General features: G+C 38.0%; 3 protein-coding genes and 3 long non-coding RNA genes across 9 annotated transcripts; 2 read left to right on the forward strand and 4 right to left on the reverse strand.

Annotated features, from left to right (window-relative positions):
• Positions 1-609: 609 nt before the first annotated feature.
• On the reverse strand, positions 610-1,770 carry LOC136260209 (four-jointed box protein 1-like). The gene has a single exon (XM_066053849.1). The coding sequence runs from the start codon at positions 1,691-1,693 to the stop codon at positions 707-709; it is 987 nt and encodes a 328-aa protein (XP_065909921.1). The 5' UTR covers positions 1,694-1,770; the 3' UTR covers positions 610-706.
• Positions 1,771-3,114: 1,344 nt separating this feature from the next.
• Positions 3,115-8,793, reverse strand: LOC136260315 (uncharacterized). Its single transcript, XM_066054006.1, has 5 exons — positions 8,508-8,793; positions 5,359-5,437; positions 5,233-5,314; positions 5,125-5,182; positions 3,115-4,879 (listed from the first exon to the last, which is right to left on the reverse strand). The coding sequence occupies exons 1-5, from the start codon at positions 8,644-8,646 to the stop codon at positions 3,288-3,290; spliced, it is 1,950 nt and encodes a 649-aa protein (XP_065910078.1). The 5' UTR covers positions 8,647-8,793; the 3' UTR covers positions 3,115-3,287.
• Positions 8,747-10,685, forward strand: LOC136260317 (uncharacterized). Of its 2 annotated transcripts, none has more exons than XR_010703491.1 (7): positions 8,747-9,185; positions 9,850-9,922; positions 9,978-10,080; positions 10,132-10,200; positions 10,264-10,356; positions 10,410-10,490; positions 10,558-10,685. It is a non-coding gene; the product is annotated as an uncharacterized lncRNA (long non-coding RNA). The 2 variants fall into 2 exon arrangements; XR_010703492.1 differs by having other exon boundaries at positions 8,747-9,132.
• LOC136260316 (uncharacterized) lies at positions 10,603-13,501 on the reverse strand. 2 transcript variants are annotated; one of them, XR_010703490.1, is made up of 10 exons: positions 13,131-13,501; positions 12,179-12,250; positions 12,021-12,123; positions 11,901-11,969; positions 11,745-11,837; positions 11,589-11,691; positions 11,426-11,530; positions 11,293-11,381; positions 10,792-10,850; positions 10,603-10,732 (listed from the first exon to the last, which is right to left on the reverse strand). It is a non-coding gene; the product is annotated as an uncharacterized lncRNA (long non-coding RNA). The 2 variants fall into 2 exon arrangements; XR_010703489.1 differs by having other exon boundaries at positions 12,996-13,501.
• A 2,319-nt stretch (positions 13,502-15,820) lies between these two features.
• Positions 15,821-26,018, forward strand: LOC136260462 (cytochrome P450 4F12-like). Of its 2 annotated transcripts, none has more exons than XM_066054194.1 (15): positions 15,821-16,049; positions 20,091-20,238; positions 20,294-20,338; positions 21,543-21,670; positions 21,724-21,848; positions 22,817-22,879; positions 23,344-23,485; positions 23,533-23,598; positions 23,956-24,043; positions 24,093-24,195; positions 24,248-24,378; positions 24,430-24,494; positions 24,550-24,632; positions 25,589-25,654; positions 25,874-26,018. In XM_066054194.1, the coding sequence occupies exons 1-15, from the start codon at positions 15,861-15,863 to the stop codon at positions 25,971-25,973; spliced, it is 1,542 nt and encodes a 513-aa protein (XP_065910266.1). In that variant the 5' UTR covers positions 15,821-15,860; the 3' UTR covers positions 25,974-26,018. The 2 variants fall into 2 exon arrangements, with proteins under 2 accessions (XP_065910266.1, XP_065910267.1); XM_066054195.1 differs by having other exon boundaries at positions 23,356-23,485.
• Positions 20,456-23,593, reverse strand: LOC136260463 (uncharacterized). Its single transcript, XR_010703551.1, has 3 exons — positions 23,499-23,593; positions 20,694-20,766; positions 20,456-20,624 (listed from the first exon to the last, which is right to left on the reverse strand). It is a non-coding gene; the product is annotated as an uncharacterized lncRNA (long non-coding RNA).
• Positions 26,019-26,421: the final 403 nt, after the last annotated feature.

Raw genomic sequence — 26,421 nt, forward strand, 5'->3', positions numbered from 1 at the left:
CCTTGTGATCAGTGTACCATTTTTGTATGGCTTGTATAATGACCTTCCTTAATGGTCACTTTGACTACCGGCTGTATGCATCAGTGATCACCAGAGTGATCGCTTGTTTCTCTTGTGTAGACCAATTGTACTGTTAATGGTCGATTGATGGTGCATGCAGCAGCTAGTGTATCACTAATACACTAACTTATTAGTACTTTACTAATTTCATGCTAACTGACTGTTATACTGTCTAAGATGTGTTGACACTACCACATTGGATGTCACTACTATTGTTGTGTACTTGTATGTGTGTGTGGGGTGATGTATTGACTTAGTGGAACTACATAAGCAGATAGCGTAATACGATGCAAAGTGAGTTTATTTATAATTGTAATTTGTTGTTATAGCCGGGCCTGTTGTACATTTTATATTTCCTGGACCAGGTTGATAGAAATGTACTTAACACTAGATACTTCTTAACATATCTCCTTGTATGGGGTACCACCTAAGATCATGCAACTCACATGATACATCAGCGCAATCATGTGATATATAGCATTGCTTTAATGTCATGTAGTAGATTGTAATATATACATGTTTGTTTTGTTGACCATTTTGTTATACATGTTGTGTTACTGTTTTGAATATCATTTTTATGTGATTTTTTATACAGTCAACCTGTACGACGTAAATACAAGTACATGTAGAATGGTAACAATATATTTTAACTGCTCTTGGAGCAGCTGTGGATAGTGTTCAGTGTAAACGTTAGCCGATTTTCCAATTCATCAACAATACTGTCTCTAATCATGGGGATATACCTACAAGAAGTGGGATCATGTTCTACTAGTCTCTTGTGTAGCACTTCTCCACCAAGATCCAGCAACTGTTCAATGGCATGTAATACAGTTCCATCAACAATGCAAATTTTAGTAATGTAAGATTTCTGAAGATGTTGATGGTTTTCACTCTCAGAAGCCAGCTTGTAGCCCAGCCAGAAGCCAGATTCATTGTCAATAAAGACTATAGTCCCTTGAGAGGTTTCATATAAGTTGTGTACTGGTAATTTAATCACTCTGGGATTCCACTGAAGATTAGATAGTGCGTTCATTACTCTATCAGAGTTAGCTGTGATGTAGTCGAACACTATTAGATTGGTCCATTGTATCAACTGGTGAATTGTTCTTTCTGGTAAATACTTTAGTGATATGTTTGTTGGCAGCAGGACTTCATTTTTGATTTGCAGTTGAGGTGGTATATAAGTTGGTAAGAGATTTTCCAAATACTCTGTGAACACAACTACCATTCCATGCCTTAGCCCTGCCTTATTGGCATCCTGCACTACAGCCCTCCACTGGGCACTGCCATAATCTACCTTGACTATTATAGCTGGGGGCACATTGTAGATATTTAACAGTCTTGAGAGATGAAAGGAATATAGTTCTGATTGTAATTGCTGGTAGTTTACTCTATGCTTGCAACATACCTTAGTACCATCTTCTAATATTATCATTCTCTTCTCATAGTCACTGCAACCTTCAGTGATTGCCACAATTCTTAGCTTGTGTGCCCTCTCAATAAAGTCTCTGTCTGTCTCTGTTGTAAACACTTGTGGAATGGACTTCACCTGGTCTTGGTCCCAAGTCACTCCCTGGTGTGTTCTCTGGCACAACACACTTCCAACAATACAAGCAAGAACTAGTCCCCTCATGTTATCTAGCTACTCATCTCCACCAACTCAAGCTCAACACAACACTAGCACACTAAACAGACTGAAGACTAGACTGAGGTGTCAACTATTTATATGCTCTGATTTGTCACAGTTCAATGACATTCAAAGAAATTAGCAGGTAATTGTATGACTTCGTCATGTTCATTACAATATGGCTTCCAGCACAGTTTAAAAAAATCATCAGTTGGTGTGTGGCAACTGAACTAGTGGTAGTGTGTTTTGAACCAGCACAGACCAAGCCCAGGTGATTATTAGGTTGATTTGTACCTGTGTGAACATAAGAACAATACAGCCCATAGAAATAAGTTGGCTTCATGACTCAGTGGTGCTGGTCACAATATGGCAACATGTTTTGGGTGGTAGTTGACTTTTAAACATGCATACCTTAAGCTTTTTTGTTAGAAATTCCCTCATTTGACCTGGCAACTATAACACACTACAGTATTATTTACAAGGATGTCAGCCTCTGAAATCCATTTTCAAATTTACTAATACACCCTCCACAATCTTTATTACCACAGATATAGAGGGTGCTATAGGCTGTGTATGACTTTGTGTCAACACTGTATCATTGTCCTGATGTACAGCTAGCTGCACATTTACTAATCGAGCTATGAAAATTCTCAATACTAGAGATGTCGTAGATCAGAAAGGACAGCTAATGTAGAGACTACTCAATGATTTAGTGAGCTAGCTAGCTCCTTCATTTTGTCACAAACACCAAGCTACATCCATATTACACAGGTCATGAACTGTTAACTCCCGTATTCATACCATGGTGTACACAATCACAAGTAATGTATGCAATATTTTTTCCATGGTTGATATAATATTATCTTGTACATAACATTTAATTGACATAGCTACATGTGATGGGACTTAATATTAATTTAACAAGTAGTTTAATTTTTATGGTGAAAGTTTACGTACTCAAAATTCATAGATCCACTCTCGAAGACCTACATCAAAAGATGGTTTGTTTTTCTAGCTACTTTGAAGGGTACACAACAACAAAATTGGAATGTGGTTGTATTTCAATACCTGATATCACATGGGGGCTTGACACCTAGGCTAATATCAAGTTACGATGGGTGACTACTTTCTGTAGTAGTGGAGTAGTCAGTGACGCCTTGTTCTAGTTAAACATGGTGGTGTCAACCTCATGGATGCACAAAATGTAGAGCTACAAATACACTTGTAGCTACACACTTCACACCTAACTACCACATGTAGGACAAAGATTATGATTTATATTAAATTTGTAGATCAGAGCCAAGAGAAGTAGTACTTGTGCCCACAAACAGCCAGGCCCAGCTGAGCATGAGACTGCCAGTGAACAATTATGCTATCTAGGCACATTACCTTTTTGTTTTCTACCTATCATAATAAGTATCACAAACTTTTCGTTTAAAAAAGCTATTATCAAATTTCATACAGACTAAGTGAAAAGGGATACATCAATAACACTAATCTTATAGTCTGTTGCTATATTCATGTTAATGTATAAAATAACACTACAACCATAAACACTATCAAGTTAGTCAAGTCTACCAATGCAAATGCAAGTAGAAGGCTAAGGCACAAGATTCCAAATGGCAAAAGAATTTCCTCCATCATATAATGCAGCAAATAATGGAATGACACGGTCCACTGGGGTATCATAGTCTAATAAACCACTAAGCCACGAGCGCTGAAGTGGAGTAGTAATGAAGTTATACAATCGTTGCTGGCTGCTAGCACTGGCTGGCTCCAATGCAGGAAACACTTTGACAACTTCACCAGTACCAGTCCCTACCAAGATGGGTTGTAGTGACATCAACATCTTCACTTCGATCATCAGTGAGAACATGTCTCCTATCCCAACTAACATGAGATTGTTATAGCCACCTGAAATTGTAAGGTGTCTGCAGACTCCATCATCCATACTCCACCAGTAGAACTCGGAGCCACAAGTAAATCCTATCAATTTCTTATCTGGGGAGAGGCAGAATTTGTAGCAGTCAAAGATGTATGGGAGTACATCAGGACATGTGGTAGGCTTTAAACAACATAGCAGTTTAGGATCAAGTTCAACTGCTGAAGTTGTTTGAGTGTCAACCTCATATATGAACAACTGAAAGTCTTGTTGCAGTTGTAACACCACATGGTGTTTAGTGCAGGAGGAAGGAGCAGATGAATGATCACCACCGCCAATCACAGCACTATTAATCAGAGTGTTACTGCCAGGATTAGCATGACAAACAAATTTGCCAGGTTTCACCGAGTGCTGTAGTCCAAGCTCTGCGTCTATGGAAGTAGTGACCATCATAATTATACAGTAACTGTCTCCATCAGGAGGTGTAGTGATTTTGTGTGTGTCAAATATTGCTAGTGTTGGACAACTGTCACAGGCTCTACCGTAAGAAGAAAACCACTGCTTGCTGATGCCATGTTCTTTGGTATTTATTTTGAAAATCTCTTCACCACTTTCCCAAGAAAAACAACGCCAGTTGCCAGATATGGAACTTGAGAACAGAAACGAATCTGTTACAACAAAATCAGTTGTGTAGTCTGTACTGAGAGTAGCTGACAATTGTCCAGCTAATGACATGTTGTACTTGCGGAAGAAATCTTGTGACTGTTTCACTGAGTATGACATCACTAGCGAACCACTTGCTGTTGACTGTATGTTCTTAGCACTAGACAACTCTGGCCGTTCTGGATTGAACTCTGCAATGGATGGAAATAAGAGCTTTGTCTGCCTGTTTTTGAAAAGATGAAACTTTCTCATGACGCTTAAAAACAACTGGTAAGGTGGAAGCTCTTGTATAAATAATTCTTTTGGTGACCTCTTAAAATACTGTGTTAACACCTGTGTCCATAGCATATCATTTTCGGTGACAAGAGACCGCCACTTGCGGCTAACTCCAGCACAACACACCAGTGATCGGTAATCCATGAGGTGCAAAATCTTGTTAACAGCTTTAGAAGGGAGCAATCTCAGGAAATCTTTAGTTGTGACATTCTTCAGTTTATGATTGACAGTGGTGAGTACCTCAGGGGAAGACTTGTTGTGCATGAGAAACAGAATTTGTAACTTCTGCTCTGTGGTCAGCTTGGCAAACCCATTCTTGAGGTCATCAAACCATCTCAGAAATCCTCCGGGTATCTGATCCAAGTCCATCTCTGTGACCATAGAATAACAAACAATGCATAAGACATGACAAGATTGTAAGGCTAATACTCTCAAGGCAGCCTACCCTAACAGCCTACTATTTAACTAACAACAGTATTTACTTAAACAACAATGTATCACCAGCAAACAATTAGTATGCTCAGTAAACTAATCATTGTGCAGGACAAATAATAAAATAATCAAATATAAAGTCAACAAATAATACACTGTCAAAAACTTCTAAGTATCTACACACCAAATAAACTCTGCACTAATTCCTTCTTGGCACACTCCTCTTCCAAAAGACGCTGCCCCTGAAATAACAATGATGTCAAAATTATGAAACGGTAGTATCATATCTTACTGTAGTCCAGTTAACTAAAGTTGGTATACAAGTGAGTTTAGTGGTTTCGTTGACTCGGAAAGCGTTGGCAGAGTCCTTCCACCTACATAACACAGTGATAACAAGTCTTTACCAGGGTATACATACGTGTCTCTGTCTCCCACAGCAATCATTAGCAACACTCCAGCTTCCTTCCCCTTAGAAATGTCAGTAACCACAGCCTCGGCTACAGCAGCACATCCATACACAATAGTAATTAGATACATTAACTGTGATGAGTAATGTATACCCTCTGATGATTACCCTAATAGAACATACACCAACTAAAACACTCTAATAGAACAGTCAGAGTTCATAAAGAAAAAGCACACCATTTGAAAACCTGATTCACAGCTATTGAACCAGCGGTGCTACTGCATCCCAGGGAGGCCTGTCTGTTCCATGGATTCAACAAAAGAATAAAGTCTTTACCATAGGTGCCCAAAATGTGGAAAACCTCAGTGAAAATCAGCATAGTTCATACTTGGGTGGGCAATATATAGCAATACAAAATGGAACAAGATGTAGGACACCTATCCTGTAAGGCCACCCAACCTCAGCCTACTACACACTCTCACTGAAATATCAACTGTATCAAACCCAAGGGAACAGAGAGGCTCGTAGAAAGTTTGTCAACATAGGCAAGGTGTATGCAGCACCAAGGCAAGTAGTTAGTTTACACATCCATATGTCAGGTCCTCATCCATGTGAAGATTCAAGCTCACATTCACTCCACAACTAAACACCTCTCAGTCAATATTGATGAGTTCTACAAGGCAACATCAAACATACTAGTTGGTAGGGTTGAAACGATCATGGATTCTTAGCATTTGAGTAGTAGAGTTACATCACATGAGCTGGGTCACATGATGTTAACGAGTATTCGCGTATCGATTTTACTATTCAAGTAACAAGTACTCAAATAGTTGCAGTATTTATTTCAGCCCTATTAGTCAGATGTTCTCATCCAATAGTTGGATCATATTAACATAGATACACAGGTGTGCACTGTGTAATACTGCAACAGCCTACAATAGACTAAGGAAGATACTGCATGCAATTCAATCATAATAAACACTACCAACTGCTGAAAATTGTGAGTGATATCATTTCAGTCACATTAACTGGGTGTAGTCACTATGCAAGAAACGAGGGTCAAAAATTTCCAAAACATTTATTTTGGTTGAAATTGGCTGTTATGCACCTAACCATTTCATGGTTATATACTCACAGTATAGCATTGTATTAAGATTATTAGCAAGTTGTTGGTACAGTAGAAAGTCTATATCTGGACAATAAAGGTGACTGTTCTAATAGAGTATTCCGTAAACAGGTGCACCATAATTCTTCATATAAAAGCCTGACTAAAAAATTTAAATCATGGTAGAACGCAACCATTGTAATGGTACCTAGTCATTCAGTTGAAGAATACACCACACCAACATACTGTTTGTCTAAATATGTACTGATAATTCATATTATAAGCTATCGTGGTGCAGTGGCATTACAATGACATGATGGTGGGTGGATAAGATCCAACATAGCAAGACAAAATCAGCTAAAACCAATAGCTTGCCATGATAGACATGTCCTGTTGCCATGATGAAGTTGCCTCAGACAACTAAACCTATCTACCTTATAACATCATTTCCCAAAACCATCTTTTGGAAAGAGGTACATGCACATGGTTTGAAGGAAATTTTTATCACAGGATGCAGCATTTGGTACAAATGAGATGACAGATTAACAAGATATACAGTACAAGAATGAGCTTGTAACAACGCATTAAGAGATGCACTTGTTTCGTGTCACCCCTCATTGCTTACTGAAGTTGGCACATTCACACCAAATTTGGTGGATTTGATTTCATTGGTTAGTCACATACTGTACAATGGATATGTAGGAGATCCAAATTTCTGCAAAATTTGTGATTTGATGTGCTGGGAGTGAACAGAGATTTACTAAAACCCTATTTATCTTTGTCACGTAGCCATAGTACCCAGATATACAATTTATGGGATTGTTAGTGTCTTGCTATTGCAGAGTTAGCAATCGTAGAAATTTATGCTGGAGGCTATTTTGGCTGCATTCCATTTTTTTAAAACCAGGTGTGCGCCCACAGCCAGCCAAAGGCCGGTTGTGGGCGCGTGCCTGGTTTACTGAAATTGTTTTCATAAAAGTGTGTGTGTGTGTGTGTGTGTGTGTGTGTGTGTGTGTGTGTGTGTGTGTGTGTGTGTGTGTGTGTGTGTGTGTGTGTGTGTGTGTGTGTGTGTGTGTGTGTACCTATCTATGTTTGTCTGTACGCACCCACGTGAGCAAAATCGTTAAATGGTAAAAGCAGCTTTTACGTGAGAAATAAAAGCAAAATGAAGGCTGTACTAAACTTCCGCACAGGTAAACTTTGCTCTGAGGTGGTTTCTTTTTGACGGTCTGAAATACGGGTGTGGCAACTCTCCTCAGACTTTGTGAATTACCTTCCCTTTGGGTTTTACAGGCATTTAACAATTGAGAAACAACAGTGCTGGCCTTGTAGGCTACTAGGAATAGCCTATTCCTTTGAGTTGGGAAGGGGGCTTATCCCCTACGTACACGAAAGAAAATGAAGAGCAGCTCTGAGGCTTTGTCAAGAGAATTTGTGGGAAAAAACAATAGTCAAACTATAAAACAGTTTAGAAAATACTTCTGTGCGTAATATGTTGTTAAAAGTGATTTGAGTAACAAACGCTTCCTTAGCAATGCATAGCAATGTAATTGAAGAATTACAAAAAAAATTCATGAATTATGAAATCCAAGAATTACAATAAATTAATTATGTATTATTGCACAATCAAAAACCTATTGGTTAAATTCCAGATGAGTTAGCTAGCTGCATGGCACCTGGGTTTTTAGAAGTAGCACAACATCAACTTGTTAACCTTGCACATATATAGCCAGCTGTACATATTGCCATAAACTTCAGCATTAATACAAAGAGAACACACTGTTAGCATTTACAGTTAAAAAACTGACCACAAGGTCAGCAGACCCCACCTCACTGACCAACATCACAAAACGAGATAGCAATCTGACCGTGTGAGACTTATCAGTATTGTGTATGCTAATAGTCAATTAAACTATTGGTATAATGAATTCGATAAGACACAAATTGTATTCACGAGTATGGATAAGCCATCTAACTCATAGTGCGCGTTAAATGGAGATTAGAGTCACATCCATGCCTGTAAATTTCCATACTTTGTGACATGTAATATACGTACCATTTACGCAGTCTGGACACCAGCTTTCTCCATTTTCCTTCCGATCACCATAGAAGTACGCAACGATATCTTTTTCGGTTTGCTTTACTGCTTCTATTGCCTCCCAAAAACTAGCTCCTTGAATCTGAATCACCTTCATGACACAAACCTCTTCGTGGAAAAAGGCTTCTATAGGTTGAAGTTTGGCTAAGAACGTAAGAAGGTGCAACACGCAACACGTCTGAAGGGCTGAGCGGCGCGGGCCAATTTTTTTTTTGGGCCCACTTCTGACTTAGAAAATTTTTCTCGTTTGGTGAACTTACCGTTTTTGTTTGTTTTACGTAAAGTCACATTACTCAGGGGGTTGGTGAATCTCGGGGACAAAACCCTCGAATCAACCCAGCTGGGTTCCTCGGGGTTCTTCTTCTCAAGTGATGTGGCGAAGTCAAGGAGCGAATTATACAGGCAGCTAGTCTTACTACAGTAGGTGAAGATTTCCTTTGCCATCTTACAAACACACGAGATGACTGAAACAGATTCCCCATGGGCTCAACGGAACTTGCTGGGAGTGGAGGAAATGAAGGCTATAAGAACATGAAATAGTGAACACTGAATATATGTATGATAGTGTAAACTGCAATTGTTGGTTAGTTGGATTTCCTGAGACTACATGAGTAGCCATCTTCATTTGATATGCCAGTATGTCAGTCATTTACATTTTGTGAATTTACCGTTTTTGTTTGTTTTACGGAGGTCACATTGTGCAGGCATAGATTATATATTCCCCACCTAAGGAATATATAATCTATGGCTTGGCATTTTCTAATCCTTTTAGTGTGCACATGCAGTACTAGTTTCAGTAGTAGGTGTTCTAGAAGCAGTTCCGTTGGGAGCTATAACATATACCATTATTCTATTGTAATCCAATACTATAGTGCTGCTGTGGTGAAGCTTTATGTTTAGGCCAAGAGTTGTAAGACCACTTCAATATAGTGACCTTGTCAAGTATATAGGTTCTAAACACAACTGAGATGTACTTCATGACCTCATTTATAACACCACCTCAATATACAGTAGTGACCGTGTCAAGTATATAGGTCCCAATTGGTTGGTCCGTTGTTGGTACATGAAAACTCATGTACTGTATTAATGACCACTCCTATGATATGTTTATTGTGGCAGCTAGTAGTGCTATTTGGGAAGGCTATGATAAAAGAATTTTTTGTGGGTGTTTTCAACTATACTATAAGCTAACAAAGCCATTGTCTAGCGAATCGTTTTATGCCGCATATCGATACTGTTGCAACTGAAAATAAAGGTGATATGTGGGAACCGCTTGTGAGGTCATGTGATGTTGTCACAGGTGTTGACTGTGGTATTTCATAATGAGATGAATTGTACGGCACTATCACCAGATGACAACTTCAGGGACACTGGTATGATAAGTTGTGTCGTTTTTTCACACAATCATTTGTGCCACTCCGTTGTTAGGCATGGTTAACATTACTGTGGACACCTCAACTAGTCCAACACGAAATGTAGCTACCCTGATTTATGTGACATGTTGCCATAGTGATGGCTGTTGCAACACAAGGTTTGCATGACAACAGCATACTACTGTATCACATTTCCGCCATCATAACAGGCCTACCAAATAAGCATAATTGAAACCTTACTACAGAGCTCAGTGGGAGTGGTAGCACGGACCATAAAGGTGGGTTTGGTGATGTGTTGTTACCATCTTGATGTGTGTTGAGAGAGCCATGTACTTCTCCAGCCTCAGAATGGCTGTGTTGCCAAGGGGATAAGGGAAGCATTTATTGACTATAACAAAGTGTCCACCCACATGATCAAAGCTGCTGCAGGATAGGTGAGCACCAACCACATTCACACAACTATTATTGTTGCCATGGTTACACAAAGGAGCATCATCACACAAACTACAGAGTTCTACTTCATCAGTGAAGAAAACTAATGACACCATGGCATTGGTGGCATGTACAAGTGAGCAGATGCTACAGTATGTAACCAGTCATGTCCATTTAACTGTCTGTCTTTCCATCCATCACAGGACAAACCTATACTGAGTCTACTGACATTCAAGAAACACCTCAGATCATTATTTAACACAATATTTAAATTTGAGTCAGTGTACAATACATAATATTATATTGTAAGAAATGAAACATGCAACACAAACACCTGGATTACTTGTGCATGTCATCATTGGGATTAAATAATCTGTCCTGTACAAGATACATAAAGGTTCACTATCCGTCATCATCCTTATGAACATATCAGTCACCTTAAGTTCATTATTCCACCAGTCTGTAACAGAATTTCATAGCTGGGAACTTCAATTCTCTGTTGGAAACAAGTGATAGTAAATAGAAAATTTTGGCTTAGATAGCAAGGAGGGTGCACCATTAATCATCATTATCAAGCCGATTAACAAACCAATCTGATATGGTAGTATATACGTATATAGGCCCTTTCTCTAACAATTTGTTCTTCGGATTCATTATAAAGTGACTGTGTGGTAGTTTAATGGGAATGCCACTTCGAGTAAACTGTAAATTTTGAATGTGGAAATTTGCATGGAGAACTGCCAATCTGTGAAATTAAATTTTGTAACAGCAATGGCATGCACACATTAGCAGTGACAACTAGGTGTCATGAGAACAGGTACAGCTATGTCATACTAGATATGCATATGTAAAAGCCACATACATGTTGTATGTTATCACACTTAATGAACATTGTCAAAATATAATGACCGCCACACAGTTGCATTACAAGAACATACCCCACAGTCAGACGATGTACTTTTTGCAAATAAGCAAAAATACACAACAGCAATCTTTTTGTACTGGAACCAGTACTTTCTAATGATGCCTATAGAGGTATTGATGACGGTGTATTAATACAAATACCCTTACTATCCACTTGAGGATCTTATCTGGTGAGTGTTCTCATAGATAGTATATGTATATAACTAAGACTTGTGAAGTGTGTTTCCTGAATGTCAGTAGTCAAGGTTAGTCCTGTGATGACAGACAGATAAATGGACAAGACTCGTTACATACTGTAGCATCTGCTCACTTGTACATGCCACCGGGTTGCCATGGCGTCATTAGTTTTCTTCACTGATGAAGTAGGAACACTTTAAGACGGAAACATCACAATTGTAGTTTGTGTGATGCTCCTTTGTGTAGCCATAGAAACAATAATAGTTGTGTGAATGTGGTTGGTGCTCACCTATCCTGCAGCAGCTTTGATCGTGTGGGTGGACACTTTGTTATAGTCAATAAATGCTTCCCTTATCCCCTTGGCAACACAGCCATTCTGAGGCTGGAGAAGTACATGGCTCTCACAACACACACCAAGATGGTAACAACACATCACCACACCCACCTTTATGGTCCGTGCTACCACTCCCACTGAGCTCTGTAGTAAGGTTTCAATTATGCTTATTTGGTAGGCCTGTTATGATGGCGGAAATGTGATACAGTAGTATGCTGTTGTCATGCAAACCTTGTGTTGTAACAGCCATCACTATGGCAACATGTCACATAAATCAGGGTAGCTACATTTCGTGTTGGACTAGTTGAGGTGTCCACAGTAATGTTAACCATGCCTAACAACGGAGTGGCACAAACGATTGTGTGAAAAAATGACACAACTTATCATACCAGTGTCCCTGAAGTTGTCATCTGGTGATAATGCCGCACAATTCATCTCATTATGAATACCACAGTCAACACCTGTGACAACATCACATGACCTCACAAGATAATACACAAGTAATTAACGGTTCCCACATATCACCTTTATTTTGTACCATGCGATTTGTCATAGCAGTTGCAACAGTATCGATATGCGGCATAAAATGATTTGCTAGACAATGGCTTTGTTAGCTTATAGTATAGTTGAAAACACCCACAAAAATTCTTTTATCATAGCCTTCCCAAATAGCACTACTAGCTCCCACAATAAACATATCATAGGAGTGGTCATTAATACAGTACATGAGTTTTCATGTACCAACAACGGACCAACCAATTGGGACCTATATACTTGACACGGTCACTACTGTATATTGAGGTGGTGTTATAAATGAGGTCATGAAGTACATCTCAGTTGTGTTTAGAACCTATATACTTGACAAGGTCACTATATTGAAGTGGTCTTACAACTCTTGGCCTAAACATAAAGCTTCACCACAGCAGCACTATAGTATTGGATTACAATAGAATAATGGTATATGTTATAGCTCCCAACGGAACTGCTTCTAGAACACCTACTACTGAAACTAGTACTGCATGTGCACACTAAAAGGATTAGAAAATGCCAAGCCATAGATTATATATTCCTTAGGTGGGGATATATAATCTATGCCTGCACAATGTGACCTCCGTAAAACAAACAAAAACGGTAAATTCACAAAATGTAAAAATTTTCTAACTCAGAAGTGGGCCCACAAAAATGAGTACTTCCCTGCCAATTCACCTGAGTAAATGATGCAAACTTAGCTGTGCTTTTTGTGGGGTCACGAAACTGTGCTAAACTGGACACTGAATGACTGACATACTGGCATATCAAATGAAGATGGCTACTCATGTAGTCTCAGGAAATCCAACTAACCAACAATTGCAGTTTACACTATCATACATATATTCAGTGTTCACTATTTCATGTTCTTATAGCCTTCATTTCCTCCACTCCCAGCAAGTTCCGTTGAGCCCATGGGGAATCTGTTTCAGTCATCTCGTGTGTTTGTAAGATGGCAAAGGAAATCTTCACCTACTGTAGTAAGACTAGCTGCCTGTATAATTCGCTCCTTGAGAAGAAGAACCCCGAGGAACCCAGCTGGGTTGATTCGAGGGTTTTGTCCCCGAGATTCACCAACCCCCTGAGTAATGTGACTTTACGTAAAACAAACAAAAACGGTAAGTTCACCAAACGAGAAAAATTTTCTAAGTCAGAAGTGGGCCCAAAAAAAAAATTGGCGCGGCGCGGGATTATCAGTGTCACGTGATTTCTCAGTAGGCTCTAATAAAACTTGCATGGCTAGCTATTCAGTTGTTTAATGATTGGAACTAGTATTATAATGGCCCATTTAAATGTCAAATCATTTTCCCAGCATGGCAGTAAATGGCAAAACCACTAAAAATGTCTAAGCTGCCGGATCGGTTTTGCCATATGGTTTTGCACATGATTTTTTTTGAATGCATGCACTGGCAGTTCTGTCCTGAACTTCTGTATAGTACGATTATTGTTCATCAATCAATTAGTATGCTCAGTACGAGGGGTCCGACACGTATGGAATCTAGCATTAAGCAGGATTCAAATCCTTAAATCTTGGATTCTACATCTCTAAGGCTGAACTGACGAATCTTTAAATCCTTAAATTTCCTGAAAGTCCGTAAATTTTAGTATTCTATTCCTAAATTCTCCGTTTATTCTTAGTAAAAGATCGAGATACTCTAATAGAGCAGTCAACTGCAGCAGTTGAAACTATTCTAATAGAATATTCATAATGTTAAACAGATATTGAAGAAAAACCAAAATATAATTCAGAATTCTTCAAATTTAGTAGATCTTGCACTGCTATTCTGTAATTAAATACTTTGCATAATTCTAGTGGTTTATTTCAATGTATTTCAAACTATTTGAAATACATTAAATCCTAGTCAAAATCCCAAATCCCTGCTAAAATTTTGCAAATATTGAATCTAAGGTCTTCGTGTCGGACCCCTCAGCTCAGTAAACTAGTCATCATGTGATGCAGGACAAATAATTATCAAACAATAGTAAAGACGTGGACGATAAAATTATTGAAACTTAGTGGACTGAGTCTGGCTGGCCGCCTCTAAGCCATTACTGAGTCACCTTCCATTTAGTACTAGACTGGGCTGGACTTTGTGAGATACTGGTGGAGTAATTTCAAGTCATAGAAGGTATATAATTTACAAGTGGCGTGTCTTCAGTGTTTGCAAAATAGAGCCATTCGTATCACCTAGAGTTCATAATATATAAAAAAAGAGCTCTAAAGTGTTTGAGGAAATATCACCATGTCTCTTCACATTGTCTTCGCTACTCAGATTATGGTTAACTCATCATGTGCCATACATCGCCACTATCATTACAATGGCAAACTTTTGAATTCACCCATCATGTTTTATAGTCTCCATCTGCAAAGGACTTTTATCTCTGATCAGTCTTACGCAATGTAACTTTTTGTAATGATTACCTCTCTGTTTGTGTTTGTCTGTTTTTGTGTGTTGCCAGTTGCATCATTAGTTATGTATTGTGTGTATTTTATTTGTTGTTGTTGTACATACATATATGTTTGTCCTCCACTGAGCCAATGGCTCTGCCGACTACTAGCTACTGAATAAACTGAAATCAAATCAATCCAAAATGATGCATGACTGTTTTATTATTATTTGTTATTGCAGGTAGCTATAGTATGAGGCCTAAGGCCTGTTACACCCTGCACAATCAACAGGTTCTATGACAAACGAATAACTGGCCAGACAAATGTACATATATTGTTAATCATATAGTGGGATATTGATTACCTCATTATAATTGTAAACAATTAGTTTTATTGCCATGTCCAAAAACTAGGATTACATGTACTACATACTCAATTCTGAGTCTTGTACATTACAAATAAATAAAAATAGACTTTTTATGTGCATCTTCTTCTTAGTACACTTGCTATTAATTACTGCCATAAAAATATCATGGTGCTTATTCACTGCATTAAGTAGAACACAGTCAAGTCTTGTTATTACTCAGTTCTAAGCAATGCAGCGGGCCAGTCATTCCATCCAGTTAAGAACAAATACCTACCTCTATACTCTTTGGCCTACCCTGTACCATGTATATAGCTATCACTGAGTCTTGTTTTACTGAGTAGTCAATATAGCTAGCTAAATAGCCATGAATTGGTTTAGGACTTCAGTTTGCTGATAAAACTATACCATAGATTTTAGAGGCGCATAGTGTTCACACACTGCAAGACACACTGCATAGCTATTACACACTACAGTCTAGAAGAGCGTTATAGCGAGACTGTTTGAGCCCAGATTGTTTCGGATTTTTACTCATGACTAGCTACTTTATTAATCTGCTACTTTATAGGACTCCATCAGACATCCAAAACGATATATAAGTGATAATAAGTCACACATCGTTGCCAGGTAGTAACCCTGACTCGCTTGTGCGCTATATTCGTTGGTATATGGATTCAACATATTTTGACCAATGGAATTCAACGTTGTGGGAAGAATTTCAACGAATTTCATTGGCTATTTTACCACACGTGATTTTATTCGCGAGCAGGCGATTCCTGGATTTCTTATAATGATGTTACAATCTATCAGTTACCCACTTTTAACTGGTGTTACTGTCACTCTGCTGGTATTGCTACTATCATATTTTACTGCTTTTGTCCGTGCGATTGGCTCGTGGACCACGTGGTGTAACGACGTTAGACATCTCCGCTCAATGCCGTCTCCCCCCAGGCGATGGTTATGGGGAAACATACTCGAAGTGAGTACAGTTTATTTGTTACTGAATTACTGTGTGCATGGAAGAGATTTACAGGGCGTTCCCTGTGGGTGTTACTTCGTCACTTGATTACGTCATATTAACACATTACACACCTTACCTTCTATGCCAATGTTATTCTCCACCTACAGGAAGAGGAAGGGATGAGGATTGGTAGTACAACTGTTATTTGAATTTATCAAGACTCACGGTAGTGAGTCGCGCGGCTAGTAAAGCAGAAACGTGCGCCGCAGACAATAAATGATTAAGGCTACTCCCGAGGCTACTCCAAAAATATTCTCTGACTATTTCCAGCGGTATATGGTATTTCATTATAAGATCTGCTGCTTTATCAAGCTAATAATTTGCCTGAGCAGAGCCATAGCAAACTACATAAAAGTATATACTTTGTATCTTCATCTTTTAAGAAGCAGGTAGAATGTGCAAATTTGTGCTGACTCACATAGCACACTGACATGTGAGCTGACACTTTATAAAATCGTCACTGTACATGTATGCACAAAAAAAAATAATTAAGTGCCAGTTTTGAGGTTGCAGCCTATGCAAAAATGCATCCTATGTAATTCGTGTGTATTGAACGAGCTGAAATGTACTGCCATTTACACAACTGTCAGCTTATCATACAGTATGATAGTGCTGTATAGTAAGGACCACAAAGGTGTAGGCATGGCCCACGTAAAAACATCACCCAAAAGTCAGCCTCAATTTTCTCTGACAACAATGAGGCAGTATTGGTTAGGTAAAACTAAGCCCAAACAAGCTTTCAGATCAACCCGAAATGCTTTCAACAAGTTGCTGTAGAATTTAAAAAAAAAGTTATTTAATGAAATTTTCTACTGACTGACTGACTGACTGCCTGATCCCTTCAGACACTCAATAACGGCTAAGGCTACGGGCTGATTTTTTCACTGTTTGAAGTTGCTTCAGCCTGAGAGGTGCCTTTTAGCATACCGCAGTATGTACAATGCATTCTTAATGGACATACCAGTGTCCTCCTTTGTGTCCCATTCATCTTGGCTGACAGCAAAAGGTGTCGATTTGGTGGTAGCATGTGATGGCTTCCCTTCGTAACGGAATTCTTCATAGTGGCTACTTTGATTGCAGAACTGTTTTTCGAACAGTTCTTGATTCATAATGCTTGAACATAGCTGACAACGAAGCATAATGGATATTTGAGATGATAATTGGTAGCTGGGGTGCACGGCATCATTTCTTTTGAAGCAGTATGCATGGGTCCACCAATCATAATAGTTTTATTTACAAAAAAAGTTAACAAACAAGTACACAAAAAATTGGAATTTTCAACTAGAGTAGGGACCATAGCATATCGATAAAAAGTACTGAAACAAGCTGGAGTAGTGCATGATATTAAATCACAGTAAAACAATTAAGAAGTGTTATATTCCTACTGTGCTCAAGATACCATAGGAAGAGCGCAGTAGGGATATAACACTTCTTATTGTTTTACTGTTATTTAATATTGTGCACTACTCCAGCTTGTTTCAGTACTTTTTATTGATGTGTTATGGTCCCTACTCTAGTGAAAATTTCAATTTTTTGTGTACTTGTACATGTTATAGAACCAGCTAATTTTCACATCATTAGCATACTTATAGCTGACTTGAATTTTCTAGCACACTGGCCATCTGCACACCTGAGTCCCCTTGCTGGCAATGGTTTCTTCCTATAAACCATATTCTTGATTCTCCTCTTGAGGGTGTGCATGCAACCAATAAGTACATGCAGAGGTTTTTAAAATATGTGCACACAGGAAGGAACCAGAAATGTGTAATGCACCTATCAATGTATTGCCTCACCCCCACCCCCCCTCAGGCATAGGTGGGGTTATACAGAGGGAATTGACACAAAACTGTTGCTCCACTATGAGGCATTTGATAATCATTCATTGAGCATCCAAGTATTTTTTGTTGTAACTTTCTATGCTATGTCAAATCCCTGCATTACAACTGTGGGGATTTGACACTATAGGTTTGCCCTATGGGACATTTGACATTTGGCTGTATCAAATCCCCACTATAGCCCCATGTATACCTGAGGGGGGATAGTTGGGGCAGTACATTGATAGGTACATAAGTGGTTAATTTAATTTGACATTGTTTCACAGCAGATTTATTATACTTTTTTGGCTGTTGCTATTTCAAAGGTCCAGTTGCAAAGATTATGCAAACCTCTAGACCTGTATCTCTAGATGTCTTGTACTCCAAGAGATCACATGCCCACCTCGTGTCCATAAATAAGCGATTCAGCAACTTATGCTAACCCATCACATGTGTAACACAATCGATCTGTAGCTGCATGTGCTCCCTTTTCAGTTTGCACGCAAGCTGTCTGTAGATCAAGTCACTTACTCTGGTATTTTTTCTGTATCCAGAGTTCAGTTTCAAGTTTTAGACTTCAGGCTTTCTGTAGTCTCCTTCCAGGTCCCCAGAGGGATAGTTACTAAATTAACATTCCACCAGGCATCAAGTGATCACATGATGATACACCCTCAGTGAGCAATACTTGATGTCATTGCTGCTAATTCACCTCAAGAGTACTGCAGGAGTGCAAGTGTTTATATAGTGTCAAGGCCAGTGACGTAGCTACCATTAAGACAGTCATAGCTACCTCAGTAAAAGTTAGGAACTATAATTTTAATGAAGTACTGTAAAAGATTAAGATACTCTAGTAGAGCAGTCACAGAGTAGTCAGGTTTGCCTTACCTGTACATTAGAATTGCATGAACTCCCCATTGCAGTGCTTAGAAAAATATATACTAAAGTTTTAGCCTTTGCCAGATAAGAAGGCACATATTTGTAAAGCAAATGAATAAACTGTCAAACAATCATCAAACCGACTCTTGAGACTGTATGGATAAGTTTCACATCCTGACATGAGGTCATACACAGGTTTAGATTTTAATATTATCAATAAACGACATGCAGGAAGTACCTACATACACGCAGTTGCATAAATGAATATATGAAGCACACAACTAACATGTAAACAATGAGTAGTGTTTTATGAATGGTGGAGTGACGAGGGGGACCTATGACCATCTCCGACCACCATATAGTTGCAGTGTACAGAAATACACTTTCTATGTGTATAATGTAAGGATGCATGACCATTGTAAGTATTGCATGAGAAGAGCCCTATACAGTACATGGGATAATCAGTGCCCTCTCTCATCATCCTGACTAGGAAGAAACTGTATTAAAGTTGAAAGTTATGCTGTTAAGTATTGGATGAATACAGGCTCTGTGTGTGTGTGTGTGTGTGTGTGTGTGTGTGTGTGTGTGTGTGTGTGTGTGTGTGGGGAGGGGGGGAGGGCACTTGTCCTTAGACTTCAAGATGTCTGTGAATCACCTGATCTGGAACTTTTTCTGCAAGTTTTTAGCGTTATGTTTCTGACTCCACTTTCTTGCAGGTCTTTCGAGGGATAGAGATTAATAAGTTTTCAGTATTCTAAATAGGGCTGAAACAATCATGGTTTTTTAGTATTCAAGTACTTTCTAGAGTTAACGATCAAGTACTCATGAAAACTAGCTACTTGTAGTCATACCCATGTGACATGTTTTATACTAACTTTAAGCAGTTTACAGCATTTTCAAGTAATAGCAATGATACACACACTACATTAAAGTACTGATGTTAGTGTTCCTGACAAGAAATTATGTCAATCAAACTCTATAACATTCATTGTTACACTACCAGATAGGAAGTGCATCATGTGAGCTGGGTCATGTGATCTTAACGAGTACTCGAGTAGTACCAAATCCGTACCGAGTACTCAAGTATTTGCAGTATTTTGTTTCAGCCCTAATTCTAATATTATATATAGAATAAATTTTTAACTTAAACTCTCACAAGTTTTATCAACTTAGGTGTCCTGTTTTTTAATTAATGAGGTAATATTGAATAGCCCAGTCTGTATAGTAGCTACATCTTATAACGTAGTATTGTATGGCAGTTACAAGCATAATGTAGTTCAATGCTCATAGTATGAATTCTCACTTGCAGCTTGGTCCTTCTTTGAAATCACTGTACTATATGCAGGACTATCATGTGAAATATCCTAAGTGGTGTGTGTACTGGATTGGACCATTTATTCCTTTTGTGTTTACTGCTGATGTGGAAATCATGAAGACACTATTACAGCAGTCTGGAGGTATATAATGAGTTTCTTACTTCCACATGTCTTTAGTTTTGGCTTTCCACTTCAGAGTTACCCAAGCCAAAGGTTTATAAGTTTCTGCACAAATGGCTAGGTAAGTTACAATGCTATAATGTTTGTATGTGCAGCCACCATCTGAATGTTAATTACTCAAACTGGTTTCTCGAACTGCATGACACTTTTATAATGCATCTTGTTAGACTCCTACATATTTGATTAGTAAGCATAAGCAATAAATAATCTTTTCATATAATAATCATATGGTGGTAGTTCAATTCCTTCTCGATCACTGGAAAGGAAATTCCCTTGGGTCTGCATAGATAATCTGCATACCAAATATGGGCATAATGTTTGAAGCACTCTAGTAATATCTTGTCAACCTGAAAACAGCAGATATAGTTTTACACCTGAAGTATACAGGGTAAAAACCGACAATGGGAATAGCTAACCTGGAATTCCTTTTGTGGATAGTCCAACTATGTTTGTGATACCTCAAACATTTTACACTTGCGATAGAAGTCACTGTTAGAATAAATACAGGAATAGGGACACTGTAAATTGAATGTTTTATTACAGTAGCTAAATAAAGACATAGGCATAGCAAGCACCTCGTGGTTGGGGGGCCAGACAATGGTAGGGACAAAATAAAAGCTGAGCATGGTAAGTAGGCAGTTAAATACTTAAGAAATGATTTGTTAATTCCCCGCTTCATACGCCTATGAAAGATTATTCTCCCAGTCTACAGAAAAAGGTAAAATATAAGTTGGCAATTAATATAGTAGAGCCACAAGGCTATAACCACAAGCCGATTTAGAAACTTGTACATGACACGTGTCTGCTATTAATCCACTCTCTTTGACATCAGTTCTTTTTATTGTGACAACGTCATATGCTTCTTGCAAACTAACTTGTTAAAGAAGAAAGACAAGTAAGTCTTCTATGATACTCAAAGGCTTGTCTCGGGCCCTATAGATCAGCAGCTAAGTGGGAAAGTTAGGTGAAAGTAGAAATTGTTTTGCATATATTGGCTAAACAGATTAGTATTGAATGAAAACATTTGGCAGATTTTATATTGACAAAATACTACCAGCTCTTTCATCAAATTTGCTAAGCATTCCTCCAGCCAATATTTCCGACCATTGCTATGTATATCATACCAACTAAGTCACTAAAATTTACCTGGAACTACCTGTTAAATAGGCAGTTGGTAGAATAAGTATTGTTGAAACACTTTTGGTCCTGTAATTGCAACAATAATGTGCAAGTCTAGACCCTATATATCAACTTGTTTGTTCTAGGTTTGGGATTGCTGTTTAGTGATGGAGCAAAGTGGAGAAGGCATCGTAAAATGCTCACTCCAGCTTTTCACTTTGACATACTCAAACAGTACTTACCAGTATACAATGAAGTGTCCCACAAGTTGGTGGTGCGTTAATATACTGTGTATAATGGTAGAGTGTGTATAGTGAGAACCAATAGGAGGTATGGAGTGGATTAGCTGATAGTGGAGAGTCAGTGGAGATCACCGAATACCTACACTCATATACACTAGATGTATTGTTGAGGTGTATGTACTCCAGTAATAGTAACTGTCTGGAGAAGAAGTAAGTTAAACATATCTCACCAATTAGTAACATGCAGTGTAGGCATGCATCAAAGGGACAACAACAGCAGGGACCTGTATCTTCCTCTGCACTCAACTTATAAAGTTAGGTTTCTCATTTGTTAAAAGTGTTATATCCCTATTGTGCATTTCCATTATGGTATCTTGAGCACAGCAGGGATATAACACTTCACCCTGCTTAGCCCCCTCACTGTAAAACATTTGTGGCTATGCCTCTGTACCTACCATTGATCAAACATGTATTAAATATATATTATCTCAGTTGAATAATAGTTTCCTACTATGATAATCTATACACGTTACTGTTGGTGAGTAGTATAATTGCAGTAAAATGATTGAAGTACTCTAATGAAGCAGTCAGGTAATTTCAAATAGAATAAGTTCTCAGCTGCAATGGAGCTGCACTTTAGCTGCACTTTATATACATGTTAAAGCATTGCTGCGAGTGCTTTATTTTTCATATAGCATGAGCAAGGCAATGCTTTAAATGATTTAGTATGGAACTTTCTAGTTGTGTAGTTTCACCATACACTATACTCATAATTAACATGCGTTGCACAAATTATTAACAGCCTGAATGTACAGAAACTGGTTTAACAAAGTAATTCATGCGTAGTTCACCATAGTTTGACATGCTAGACGTTCAACAGCCTGAATGTACAGAAACTGGTTTAACAAAGTAATTCATGCGTAGTTCACCATAGTTTGACATGCTAGACGTTCATCGTGCATTTTGGCAGGTTTTGGTACACTTTCCCTTTGATCTCACCCACACAAAGTTCTATAAATCTAGTAGAAATTCTTTCACAATTTTGGCCTGATACTTATTGTTACTGTTATATCTACATTGCAAAAAAATTCTGAAACTTACCATTTATTATGATCTCCTGATAGCATATCCTTTTAAATGGTATAATCATATGTCACATGTGGTGTATGTATTTGCAGGGAGAAGGTCCCATATCTTGTTGCAATCAAGCAACTAACATGTCTTCTCATGGAACGACCCAAGTATGTGATGATGTTAGAATCTTGTGATGTTTTCATGATTTTTACAAATGTACTTTTTCACTGAGCTTACATAGATACTTTGGTTATTAATACAGATTTTGGAATGATAGATATGTGTGGGAATCTTGGCAATATAAGCAACTGTTAAGCTTTAGGAGTAAGTAATTCTGCCATTATTTTGATTGAGATACTCTAATAGAGCAGTCAAAATTCTAGATAATAGAATTGGGGGCTCATAAGTGCTGCAAGACACATAGCTTATGGACACACCTTCATAATTCATATGCAATCATAAAATGATGTACTCTAATATAGCAACCAGCTATGCAGAATAGAAGACTGAAATATGTATTTTGGGAATGATAATGGATATTTTGTATAAACATAATAAGTGATCTTTTAAGCACTGCTCTAAAGTATGTTGTTCATAGATAGCACAATTGTGACTGTATTACGTCTAGCAGTTTTCTTGGCAGTAATCCGCTACACTTTTTTGACTGGATATACTTCAATACTCCTGCTGGTCGCCAGTTCCTCCACTATTCTGATGTTGTTCATAAATTCTCAGAAGGTGTGATAGTGCAGAGAAGAGAACAAATATTGAAGGTTAAAATCATACCTTGTATTGAAGCGTTACTATGTGATGAATGTAGACTTCTCCAGAATCCCAGACGACAAGGAAGTTTAAAGATTTTCTTGATATTCTCCTTTCTGCAAAAGTATATAGCATTATAATTATAGTGTGGACATGATCTAGTAAATTAAGGCCATGAAAAGTTAATTATATGTTTCTGGTTCCCTTCCTTGTCATTTTTTGGCTGAATGAATTGTGCAATCACCATACAATAATTTATAATATTAATTCTGTTGAAAGGTTCTCATGTCTTGTATATAAACACTCTTTTCTTATACATTAACTTTGTTTTTCCCTATAATTCCATGTACTGCTATGTCAAATGTAGTGTACCACATCAAAAAGTTGCAAAACAAAAAAAAGAAAGCCTGGTAACCTGGTCAATTTTGGGGAATTGGTAGGACCAGAAACATATAATTAACTTTGCACTGCCTAAGTTTAGGATGAAAATGGTGAGGGGTTGACAGATACAGAAATTAGAGAAGAAGTGGACACTTTCATGTTTGCAGGCCATGACACTACTGCATCAGGTGTGTTTCTGTATGTAATAAGGCCATGCACGCGGTACAGTTGTCACAGCATTAGGTTGGACCCTGTACTGTCTGGCAATGTACAAGAAACACCAAGAAATGTGTAGGAAAGAGATCAGAGAGGTGTTAGCTAGTAGGGACTACATCACATGGTGAGCTATTAACTATCACTACACTGTTATTAGTTGATGTGTATACTGTCAGGGAAGACCTATCCAAACTCTCCTATACTACAATGTGTATTAAGGAGTCATTGAGGCTATACCCACTTGTCTCATTTACTGCAAAACTGTTATCAGAAGATTTTGTGTCTAGTGGACAGAGAATTCCTAAGGGTATCCCAGAATTGTAATAAATTACTCACATAGTATTTGTCTTAATTATAGGGTCATGGGTGGGACTTGGCATCCATACTATGCATCATGATCCATTGGTGTGGAATGATCCAGAGGTGATTAGCTACATAATGTGCGTGTGTTGATGTCATGTTTAACTCTTGTCATTAGAAATACGATCCTTTGAGGTTTAGTACTGAGGAAACTAAGAAAATGAATCCCTTTGCCTTCCTTACATTTTCTGCTGGACCGAGGTAACAAATATATGCTAACTTTTTGTGCCTAATAGATGATAATATGACTAGATGAATAAAAAACTAAAAAATTTAGAAGGGGAATCAGTAGGGAATATGACTGGATGAATAAAAAATTGAAAATTTTATAAGGGGAATAGGGATCGCTGAAAAAAGCCACGAAACAAGAAGGGATCGCTGGGGTGGTAATGTAAACCACAAATCCCTATTTTGACTCTGTCATAAATCTTTACTTACATGCTCTGTCATTTTGAGGTGAGTCAAAATAGGGATTTGTGGTTTACATTACCACCCCAGCGATCCCCTCTTGCTTCATGGCTTTTTTCAGCAATCCCTTCTTGTTTCATGGCTTTTTCAGCAATCCCTATTCCCCTTTTAAAATTTTCAATTTTTAATTCGGACCAATACTTATTGAAATTAACCATCAAAGGGTGGTTTTGAGTTGGAGGATTCTTTCCAAGGTGTGCATTCTATTAGAGCTTTTGCAAAAAAACAACAACATGCGATCCCTATTATGAACCCACTATCACGTTTCATGATAAACTGTCAACCAAAGTGTTAAACATTTTTGTATATTGGTTGCCATGAAAAACAGTAAACAGTAGCATTTACCAGAGTGTCCACTTCACTTTGAATACATAAAAAATACAATGAGGTGATAGCTAATAACTGATTTCTGTTGTAGGGCTGGAAAATACTTGAGTATCCATTTAAAGTTCATGTAAGAATGATCCTTAGCACAATAGAATAGTAAATCTGTCTTTCGGTGTTTCCTTGCTCGCTTAAAGCATACGCCCATCCAACTGCAAACCAATGAGACATGTATCGTATCAGGTGTAGGGTCATGTTTAGGCCGCACGCAACACCTCAAATATTAAAGCTACCCTTTTGGTTTACTTATTTGACATATATTATTTTCTAACATGTCCTAACATGTGTGGTATTTTGTTACTTAGGAATTGTATCGGTCAACGATTTGCCATGCAAGAGCTCCAAGTTACCATTGCATATATCGTAAATAAGTAAGTTCTCCAAAAGTAATTTTTAGTGTGTCATGTAATAGACTTGCAGTCCCACACTAAGTTTGCATTAAAAGTAGCAGTTGTGTAGTTCCATGCAGTACATATTTCACAAATTGTGAACATAGAAATTTAGTTGCACCCACTCTGCATTGTTGTTCTTCATACCAGCTTTAGTAAATGTGGACCTCTCTATATAGCTGGTTTGTTATTCCATTATAGGTTTCTGCTAGAGGTGGACACAACTCATATTGTGGAACCTTATTTCCATGCCATCTTCAAATCAAAGACTGGTATCAAGTTGAAGTTAACTTCGATGTAACCTCTTCATATGTCATTTAAATTTATTATTCTGTACAAAGTTGAAGTTATATTTGTGTGCATTTTAAATCTCTACAATGACCTTAAGATCCAAGTCTTTGACAATCCACTATTAAGCATTTAAAGGTGTAGTTCTGTTTTTCTAAAATTGCTTACAACTGAACTCATCCATCTTGTACCCCCACAATCTTTCAGTACAATAGAATATTTGGTTAAAAATAGCTTCCAGGTTCAATCTTGTGATAGCTATATTCCAAAAATTTCCAGAGGAAGCATCACCCCTAGCTGGAAAATTCTACGTATGTATACTCTATACACACCACATGGTGAGTGTATACTTGTCCTCTCAAGCCTCTCTTCATTGTAGTATATATAGCCACAGACTGTTCTGTTACTATATCAATCTGACTTTTTCAACTATATGGCCCCATCACCATAATTATTAATTT

Source organism: Dysidea avara, chromosome 7 (genome assembly GCF_963678975.1).
Source record: "Dysidea avara chromosome 7, odDysAvar1.4, whole genome shotgun sequence".
NCBI classification, from domain to species: Eukaryota; Metazoa; Porifera; class Demospongiae; order Dictyoceratida; family Dysideidae; genus Dysidea; species Dysidea avara.